General features: G+C 46.8%; 1 protein-coding gene across 1 annotated transcript; it reads right to left on the reverse strand.

Annotated features, from left to right (window-relative positions):
- Positions 1 to 9,142: 9,142 nt before the first annotated feature.
- Positions 9,143 to 10,300, reverse strand: TMEM136 (transmembrane protein 136). The gene is made up of 2 exons (XM_008944585.1): positions 10,102 to 10,300; positions 9,143 to 9,681 (listed from the first exon to the last, which is right to left on the reverse strand). The coding sequence occupies exons 1-2, from the start codon at positions 10,298 to 10,300 to the stop codon at positions 9,143 to 9,145; spliced, it is 738 nt and encodes a 245-aa protein (XP_008942833.1).
- Positions 10,301 to 10,668: the final 368 nt, after the last annotated feature.

The raw sequence follows: 10,668 nt of genomic DNA on the forward strand, positions 1-10,668 counted from the left end.
CCCGGCCGGGCTGCACCGAGCCCCACAGCCGCTGCCGGGGCAGCCTCAGCCCTTTCCAGGCCAGCGGCGTGTTTCCGTCTCTTCCCATCACAACTTAGGGACAGCTGCTCCTCCATCCCCGCCGCTGAGGTTCCCCTCTCCATTGCCCAGCCCTCCTCCCTCCCCGCTCCTCTGCTCCGTCTTGTCGCAGCCTCCGAGGGGCAGGGAGTGGCCGTGCCTCCATCTGCACGGTACGAGGGGTGGAAAATGTGACACGGTAAAAACTTAAAACAAAAAGAAAATAAACGGCAAGTCAAAAGGGTGAGGCGCCAAGAGCCGGGCTGCTCCTGAGCCTCGGGCGAGTCACCGGCTGCACTGTTTACACCCAGGCCTTTCCTAGCTCTCTATCGAATCTCCTCTTCCCTGCGTTTCCACAACACATTTCACTACGAATTTCTCTCACAGGTGAAGGTCAATAAAAACCTGAAATCGGAACCAGACCTGATCCCTCCCTGCACATCGCTCAGCCTTCCAAAAACGCTGCAGCAAAGGGTCTGCTCCTGCTTTTCCTGCAGAAAGCTCCCTCCAACATGAAAAGGCGAGGGACAGACTGTATTACCACACTACTAAACACACAATATTTGGACAATCACATTTCAAAGTGTGGATTTCCCCCTCCTCGGCTGCAGCTCTCAACAGGAAGGCACATGCTGCTGTGACTCCCTGCCATCTATGCCACGTACAGCTCGAGAGAGAGGTGCCTGTCTCAACTCCACAGGCATTTAAACTGCACAGCCTATTCCTGATGGTGCATGAACAGCACGAAGCAAATAGTAACAGACCAAAAGCTGAGTCCTAGGTACATTACCTAATCCCAAAATCTCATTGCCAACACAAGAGGATAAATAAGATTCCAGCCAGGCACCTCCTCAAACACCCAGGAACAACGCCTGTAGACTAGAAGTTCAGGAACCTTCCATGCAACTGCACCTCATGTTGCCAGAAATGAAAGCTCATGAGCACCACAGAAACGGAATGGAAAGCAGGACTGCTCTGCTGCCAGGGAGAGAGGATATTGTGGAACATCAGTCTTTCCTACCCAATGCCAACAGACCAAAATAATCTTATTACCTAATCGAAATCATAGAGCACACCAACATTCATCCCACTAATTAATCTTACCTTGCTATGCTTCTTCAAAGCCAGAACACTAGACTTGGACAGAGCCTAGAGAACAGGCGCCTGGAAACTGAGGACCAGATCCATCATTAGGTTTGCAGGACCAACGCCTCGCTCGAAGCTCTATCAAGACCCTGCTGCTCTACAACACACAGCTCTTGCCTCCTTGGAGCCTAGTGAGCACAAATCAGGAAGCCAGGAGACTGTGTGATAGCCTGAAGAATTTGTTGTTTTGGAGAACTTCAGTGCAAGGAGAGGAAGCGTGGGATCAAATGATTTTCTACACGATATTGGACATGTATAAGCAGGACATTTATACTTCCTCTTCTGGTTTCCTTTTGAGGAAGACAGAGGCTTGGGAAAAAAAAAAATGGGGGAGGGGGAGTGCAAGACGTGCAGCCACAACTGCCTCTTTTGCAGCTGCATGAAAAACATTGGTCAGTGGCTAAGGAGTAACTGAAGGCCTCGATATTTATATACCCCTTTATTGCATCTTCTCTGCAATAAATCCCTCCCTGCTTTTAACTCAAGGAACATCAAGTCCTGTGCCTTGAGAGAGAAAGGCTCCTGGGAGATTTCCTTTTTCATGGCAGGACAGACATCTGCATATTAGGCCTCAGTGCTTTTTTATTACCTTCATTATATTTTATTGTGCATGGCAGCACAACGACAATAACAATTAGCTGGAGGAAATCCTTAAAAAAATATATATATATAAGAACAAGAAGGAAACTTATCTTCTGTTGCAGTGAGTGGATGTAAAATTCAGTGGGGTGGTTAACATTTGCCAGAAATTTACTCACTACTACACCAATGACTACAAGGAAGCATAAACCCCTTATGGCACGTGGTTCACTGGATTAACTATGGCTCATCATGGGCTGCATTCACATGTCAATGTTTAATGCAACAATTAAAAAGAAGAAGCACTAATAAAACAATTCTAAATAGACTCTGAAACCAGAACTGCTTCTCTTTTTTGCAAGAGCTGACTTTTTCTGGTGGGAGCCAACTGCATGCTTCCATTAATGGAATGCCAATTTATGATACATCTGCTGCTTGGGCAGTTTTACAGCCTGAAACCCAGAAGGGAGTGTGGGGAAATCAATAAGCAATTACGCTGGGCAGTACCAATTAAAACAGGGGCTTTTCTGCTAGCTCTAAATTCATTGCTCAGCCTGGATTTACAGATGGCACCAGCAGGCAGGTGTAGATGCTACCAGTGGAAGCTGTGTATTAACCTCATCCCTCTGCCTCTCTAGGGCAGTGACCCCAGCAGTCTCTTTTCACAGTCCAAAGCAGCGCTCAGCAGCTCAAGTGAGGAGTCCCTGAAGTGAAGAAGGTTGAGTCCTAGGACGCAGGATTTCTAACTCTGAATTAAAGGCTGGCACACAAAGGCCAGGTCTTTGGGGATGCCTTACACGGGACTGCTGGAAAGGCAGGCTCGTGGAGAGAGGGTTCGCTGAGGTTCATTTGGCAAAGCCCTTTTTTTTCCAGGCTCGCTGAGGAGCTGTTGCCATCTGCTGACAAAGACTTGCATGGCACCACTCAGAGGGGGCTGAACTTCACAGTGCCTTGGCTCTGAGAGCTGCTTCAAATTTTAAGTAAGAACAAATGGACGTAATAATTTTCTTTTTCAGGAGTATTTCCCTTCACCCAATTTCATATAGGACAAACATGCTTAGTTCAGCAGCCTTTGACCTCAGGGAACTGTTCTCACACGAGATTTTTCTGAGCCAGCTGAAAACATGTGAGGGATTTTGATTTTGTCATTTCCTGTGATTCTGCTTTTGAGGGAGCTGAGGACAGGAGTGATACCCTCAACCAAATCCAGGCACGTGTCCATCTCCTTCCCCACCCACAGGGCCTGGGCTAATGCTAACCAGCTTGACATACATACAGGGCTGCTCTATGCTTGTAAATCACTTGGACACAAATGACTTTGCTGACTTTGTTGAGAGACAGATAGCCTAATCTATCAGAGCTGCTACTGTGACAGCTTATTAAAGTTCCTAAACCTGGATAATCCACATCCTAGGATGCATTTTTACAGCACTGGGCTTTCTTTCTGTACCAGCATAATTAAAGCAGCAATCTTTCTAAGGACAGATGAGGCAGCTGTACATTCTGTCAAGAGTTTCCTTCTTGTCCTCTGCTAGAATCCATGTCCTCTGATTGAAGGAGGGATTAAAAAAAAGGTATTTGTTATTAGGGTAAAACCTAAAGAAATGGAGAACGTTATTTCTCATCACATTTGAGGATTATCAGTTGCACTGAGCAGATCTTCACCTTCTGACATGATATGCAAACAAGAACATAATACAAACATTGCTGAAAAACTGTACTTCATAACATTTGAGAAGTCCCCACAAAACCCAACACTTTCTCCTTCCCATACAAAATTCACTACCAATAAACTGTTCTTACTTTGCAAAAGCTTTTCCAGATGGGTTGATCTGTTCAGTTCCTTCTTAAAGTCATTTTCTTATGTTGCCAGCTTATCAGCTGCCAAACTCCCCCTGGAACTCGAGGACAAAGCCTTCAAAAGCTAACACCTCTTACACAGATTCACTAGACCAGATATTAAAGCTCTTTTGGCAAGAGGAAAGTGCAGGTATGTGACTCCTTGTCTAGAAATTGCTTATGCAACACAGAGCTAATGCTCAGTCTCTCCATCCCTGAATTTTTCTTTGGAAATGGCAGATGTGTTATTTTACTTCCAGCTATAGAAAGTATGCAAGCATCAGGAACATACTGATGACTTCCATGAAGCTTTAAATGTTCTCTCATCTTTTTTTTTTGTCCAAGAAACAGACATGCTGACAGCACTGCTATCAGTCCAACAGCAGACTCCAAGACTTAAAATGCTTTTCCATCAGTGCTTGGACTACTGCTGCAAGGGAATAAAGCCTTGAAGATGATAAAATTGCAGTTTCTTCAAATACAAATAAGGACTTTGGCTAGAAGGAGGGCAGAGGACTGAAAGAGGAGGTTAATTTTATGAAGCTCTACTGCAGGGCCAGCTGTAGAAGCAAAAAGCAGGCAGCAGGGAAGGAATGGCTTCAAAAGAAATAATAGGAAGATAAAAAATTAAATTAACTGGTGGCAGAGGGGCAGATTTCACTCTTTACAGCCAAAGCACATGTGCCCATTTACTTAAGGCTAGATTCTGGTCTGTTCCTGAGGACAGGAAACTTGGAAGCCACTCGCAGCTCTCAAGCAAAGCTTCAGAATGATTCTGTCTTTCTTCTTCTGGGCTACCTTAGAGGTTAAACAATCCCCCAGCATAAATTCCTGCAGTCCCTGGGACCCCTTCCTCATGTGGCCAGGCTGCCTGTAGAGTGTAAAGAGGCCAACGTGTAGAGAGGGCTCAGCACTACACAGCTGGAGGATTTTGAGGTAGATTTAAGAGTTACATCCAAACAACTAAATTGGCTTAACTATTTATAGAAAACAGACTTTTGGCATGCTGGCTCTCTGGCAAAATGGGATCATAAGCAAGGCAGAGTAGCTGTTCTTCACCAACACAGCACTGCAGGTCCTTCCTGGGTGTGGCTCAGCCACACACAGTTCTAGAGCTGCTGGTACAGGCCACGCAGGGCAGGGCCTGGCTTCTGTTTTGGGTCTCTGCAGTGCCTCTCAGAAATTGTTGTGGTGCCTGGGTCTCTTGCTGCAATTGCTGAAAGCATCACAGAAATAAATGTTTTCCTCTTCTCTTGTTTGAGCAGCATCCTTTGAAGCTGAGCTTTCAAAAGGAGTGCACAGCTTCCTAAATCACTTGTTCTGGGTGTTGGTGGCTTCCCCAGTGCTAAGTTACAGCATCAAAGGCAAAAGAAGCCTCTGTGCAAACAGACCTGAGCCCTGCACAGCATCCTCCTGCCACAGCATCCTCCTGCCAGCTCCCATCTCCCACAGCAGCTTATGTGGCACAGTAGCTTGTGCCCAGAGCTTTGAGGTATGAACAGAACATGATAGAGCTCCCAGCAGCTGCACAGCCCTGCAGGCTCTCTCTGGCTCTGCAGGAAGACAGCTCCCCACTACATAAGCAACACCACCAGCAGAGGCACAGCCAGAGACAGACCAGCACCACTCAGTTTAAATCTGCACCTTTGCACTCACCTGGACTCATCTCTACAGCTGCAAGTGCCCCCACATGTGGCAATGTTAAATAAAGTTAAATTTACATAAATTAAATAGCATAAAATAACATTAAACATACTCTCTTCCCATCAGACTTTCCAGTGAAGCAATTCCAGGCAACAAGGTTTAATTTAGGAATGAGGAGCTCAAGGTTCATGGTGTGGAAGCTCAGGAGAACCTTCTCCTTTTAGAAAACAGGCTATGGAAAACCAAGGGAACATTTTTGCTCCATGAGTTGCCAGAGGATAGGTGCAGGAAAGGCCTGGGAATAATGAAGTTGAAGAAATGCACTGTCCAGGCAGTGCTGAAAGCACCTATTAGCAAACACCCAACTGCTAAGCACTCTTCACAAGAGCCTTGCACAGAACAGTGGTTTCTCTACCTGTTAATGAGTCTAAGAAGCAATAATGGTGAAAGCTGTACAAGTTGTTGGCTCAGTCCCTAAAAAGCACCCACCAACCATCACTTTGTTCCTTTCCACTGGCAATGCCAAGCCACCCAGCAATACACAATACAGCTTCAGAACTGCACCCAAAGAGAGAAACCAAATTCCTCATGTAATTAAATAACCTTTATTTTATAAAACATAATCCAAAGCATCTACACCATTCACTGGTGCAACATTAGTTGCTATTACACAGTAATTCAAACACAAGTTAATATGTCACACTAGTTTTGCAGTTTCCTTTTACAATTTGCTCTAGCCACTAAGGACTAACCTGAGCAGAGGTCTCACCCTCTGCTCCACAGCTTGAAAGTTACACTTCTGAGTCTGTGATTCTATGCTGGAGCCCATTGGACAGACTACAAGCCTTGCTCTGAGACATCATTGCTAACTCTACTTCATAAAGCCATTCCTAATTGCCCTTTTGTTTTCTGGTGCCCTTGTTTAATTTATAAAGCCTCAACATTGATCACAGTGCTCTGCTTCTTCCAACCAAGTTTCCTCCCAGTTCAAAGGGAACCATTAAGTGCATTACCTTTCAAAGCATCTTGACACAAGGTGTTTCATAGATACCTGCAGCCAGTCAGTGACATCCTTACTCATTTGGGCAGGCATGGGCTGTACAGGCCCCAAAGAAGGGCTGTAACTATTAAGCAGAGGTCAGAGTCTAAATCATCAGGACTGCTCAGGAAACTCTTCTTGGTGGGCAACTCAACAGCTGCACTGAGAAACAAAACAGGCTCTTTTCACCTACATTTCTCCAGGACCTTGCTGCTGAAAGCCCTGGTCAGCTTGGCTGGTGAAACTCTTTTGGCTCCAGATTTACTGCAGTCCTTACTAGGGAAAACCTACCAGACATCCTTTCTTCAACTTGGGAATCCACCTGAACAGGAATCAGCACAGCTGATCTCTAAATATGTGTCTAGCTTACTCCTTTTGACTCCTATCCATAAACATGACTGCAAAACACCTTGGACTCCTGGTTTTGTGAGGCAAGCCAGATGCTGGGAAGTGCCACGTTCACGTGACACAGTCCTGGTGATGGGTCATAGTGAGCAGTGCTTCACTTAAAGCATTTTGCCTTTATACAGCACAGCTGTACACAGACCACCAAGCATCCATCAAAGGTGGTTTAGTGTTAACAAATGAAAACACCCCACGAGGTAGGTAATACTGTACCCACTTAATAAAGTGGGTAAACTGAGGCAAAAAGGCTCCTTGACATGCTCGACAGCAGCAGAAGAGTTGGGAAAGAACCAGCAAGTCCCAAATAGCCCTTCCTGTCTCCCTTCAAGGCTCAGTAGTTGTATCACTGTGCTGTGCTCCATGAGTCAAGTTTCCTTCCCAGGATCAGCTCACCCACCAGCTGGCTCTGTTCATCTGAAGGGCTTTGGGCTCTTCAGGTCTTTGGCTGCAAGAGGCAAGGCTCACAGCAGAACTGGCACCTGAGCTGCACTGGAGGCCTGGTGCTGAGACTCAAACTATCATAACAATGACAGCAACAACAACAGAACAAAGCTTAAGAACATACAGCGAAATAAACACCAGAAGCTGCCAACCAGGGGACAGTTTCTCCCAGCAAAATAGGACTAGATAAATAAGTTACTTTTTCTCTCAATCAGGCTCATTATTTTTTGCTTAAAAAATGGCAGATTCTGTGCCTCTCACTTCTTTAATTGTTAGGCTGTAAAATAAGTCTCTCTTACCCTATAAATGCTTGCTTATAAAGTGACCCAGATCCCACCAGGGAGATAGAAGTGAATTCAAAGGCCTCAAGGCATCAATTCAGATGAAGGAGAGCCAAGGTTAGGCCTCTGGCTTGAGCAGGGCACAGGACATATTTGAAGCTGTGTAGCTCTTCCAACTCAGCCACTGTGTTTTGAAGATGCAAGCTGGCCACTCTTCAACTAGAAATCCCAATCTGCATCTGAGGAAACACTCTTCTCAAAACTGGTGTCTGTGGGACTGGGGGAAAACACCAGTGCTGGTTTCAAGTGTTTTTCAAACATTTTTCCCTAGAGCTCCCAGATGTTCACCTACAGTACTCCACTATTCCCCAAACACTGTGGCAGGCTCTGGGTTCAGATACACTTGAGCTGAATCTGGGATGACCCTTTCAAGGGCAACAGAAATACACAGCCTTCACTACTGGTCAGGTTCTGGCCTCTGTTCCTTTTAAATTGCCCAAACTGGCAAGCACAGATTGTTTGCAGACTGCTGCAGGAAAACACTCTGCATTTATTGCCCTTATTTTTAAAAGTTACTTACAGCCTGGGGAAGTTGTTTGCCTGACAATCCCACAGCATGCTGTTAGGTCTCAGGCTGGCTCCATGCTCTGCCAGAGCATAGCAGAGGGAATTGTGACATCCTGCAGACAAACTGGGGACTGGTCCCTCAGCCAGAAAACCACTTACTGCCAAATCCAGACAGGGCTTCTCATAACAGAGAATGTTGGTCACTCCAGGAGCTCAAAGCAGGATTTGAAGGGGGTGGGCAGAGTTTTAACAGTCAGGAATGATGAAGAAGGAATAAGTCAGCAAAGCTCCTCACAGCAGGGGCTGTGCCTTTGGGTGTGTTCACAGAGCACCTAGTCCTGCAAGGTGCCAGTGCTGATTAGAGCTTCTGGATGCTACTGCAAAATAAGTTACCAATAAGTTATTCAATAAGTTATTAAAAGGAATTAGAAAGGGTAGGAAACAACATCCTACCTAAAATACTGTTCCTTTTAGAGCCACATCCTAGCTCAGCCACCAAAATCATTTCTCCCAAAGGAAACACAGGGATAATGAGCAAAGTGCAGAGAGCAACCACCACTTTGCATTTATATAGCACCTCTCAAGCAGAGATCTGAAAGTGCATAACAGATGGATCAGCTCCATCACCCCCAATTGACAGATGGGGAAATTAGGCACAGAGTTAGAGTCACGTGACTTGCCCAAGGTCACGTAAATTGGTGGAAGAGCCAGGAATCCAGCTCTGATGCAACACTAGAACATGCTTCTTCCTAACAGTACAGAGTCACTCTAGCTGTCTACACTGTACAGGACACTGAACCTGAAGATCTAGTGTTTTCTCCTCTCCAGGAGTTAGCTACTGACATTCCTATTTACACGTGCACTGCTGGACTAGTTGTGTTTAGTCTGTGAAATTAGCCCTTCTTTCACTCCCATCATTTAGTGTATGCTTACGTACACACTGAGCCAGCCTCTGCCAGGCCAAACACTGCAGGCCCAATGAATCCATGGCATAGCTCCACGGATCTCAGTGGAGGGATGCCAGGGATAAATTTGGCTCCAGAATTGCTAACGTGTGTTGGCTCCTCTCCCAACGGTGGCATTTCAGGCACGAGCCCCTTCTTGCCAGACTCTGAACTCGAGGAAGTCCTTACTCAGCATCCAGTCAGTGGTTTTTCAGATGTCCATTATTTTTCAAGTAGAACTCCTCACTCCTCCGACTCCTCCAAGCCTGGTACTTCTTCATGCTCTTCCTCCTAGCGAAGCGGCAGATGCTGACCATGAAAACCCAGGAGACAACGTACATGATGACACCCCCCAGCTTAATGTACCACCTGGGTTTGGGAGAAGCCAGCTCACAGTACATCAGCCAGGCCCCCACTCCAATCCGCACCCCGGTGAAGAGGACCACGAAGAAGAAATCCACCACGTCCCCTGTGAAACTGTGGTAACATCCCATCTCCTTCAGGAACCAGCGGGCCTGCAGCAGGGGGTTAGTGATCTCGCTGCCAAAGATGACAGCGTTGACCTCTGCAGCAGATTCCCCCAGCACCAGGGATGCTGTAATGCCCAAGATGCTCACCAGATGGTGGGCCAGCATCAGGGCACCCTCCGTCTGGAAGTACACACACCAACAAAGGTCGAAGAGGAAGTAGCCCAAGCTAAGGCACAGCAAGTGTACCTGAAGAGTTGTGTTTGGTGAACCTGAAACATAAAAACGCCAGAGAGAGCTTTAAATCATGGAGGCAACAAGCAGGGAGGATTTGAGACAGGGAAGGGGTATTCACCTTCAGCACTGGCAGGCTGGTATTAGCTTGTACTGGTCACAGCTTGGCTGGAGAAGTGAGACAAGTCACAATACTAGAGTTGTTAGTCTAACAGCTGCACACATGGAACACCACACAACGTGATCACACACTCTGACAGACTGCAGCTGCAGAGGGCCATTACACTAGCAAAATACAGTACCAGTCTCTCCATCTCTCTAGTATTTTCCATCACAAAGCACCTCAGAGATCATGGAATCATCATTCCTCCAGTGGGCCGGACGCCGAGGCGGCAGGAGGACCCCACTTTGTGTCACCACCCACTGAGGGACTCAGGATGACAACTTCCATTACTTACCTGGGTGACTCAAAGGCCAGGGACCATCAATAAAGCCAATGTAAGCAGAGAGACAGGTAGCAAGGATGCCATGGGTCAGTGTGACCAGCCTGCAGCTCCACTCATAATTCCGGCGCTTGAAGTGGTGGCAGAACCAAGCGTAGAGAGAGAGCCAGGCGAGCAGACTGCAGGCCACCCGCAGGGGCAGGGGGAACAGCATCCTGTCACAGGAGCAGAAGGACACAATGGGTCAGAAAATGCATCAGAACATCAAGCCTTCAGCAGTGTCAGCACAACCCAGTCCCAGCATTTCACCCACAGCCATCCCAGCACTTGAGAGGACAGTGCTGCTTCCCAGGGGTGTCGCTTGCTCTTGAGAAATCTGTTCTGCAGAAGAACTGCAGTTGCTCTGGGGAAGGGCTTACACCAAAGAAGCATGTTCTTGAGAATTAGAGCAGATTCACCATGTTCCAAACAGCCCATAGACCCCCATCGGTGTCACCTCAGCTGTGAGAAGAGGCACTCAAAGCAATGACCTTGTAAGGCAGTGAGTTCCTGGTTGAACAGACTAATGCACCTCAGAAGACC

The sequence above is a fragment of the Merops nubicus genome, unplaced genomic scaffold (genome assembly GCF_000691845.1).
Source record: "Merops nubicus isolate BGI_N331 unplaced genomic scaffold, ASM69184v1 Scaffold46257, whole genome shotgun sequence".
Lineage (NCBI taxonomy): Eukaryota > Metazoa > Chordata > Aves > Coraciiformes > Meropidae > Merops > Merops nubicus.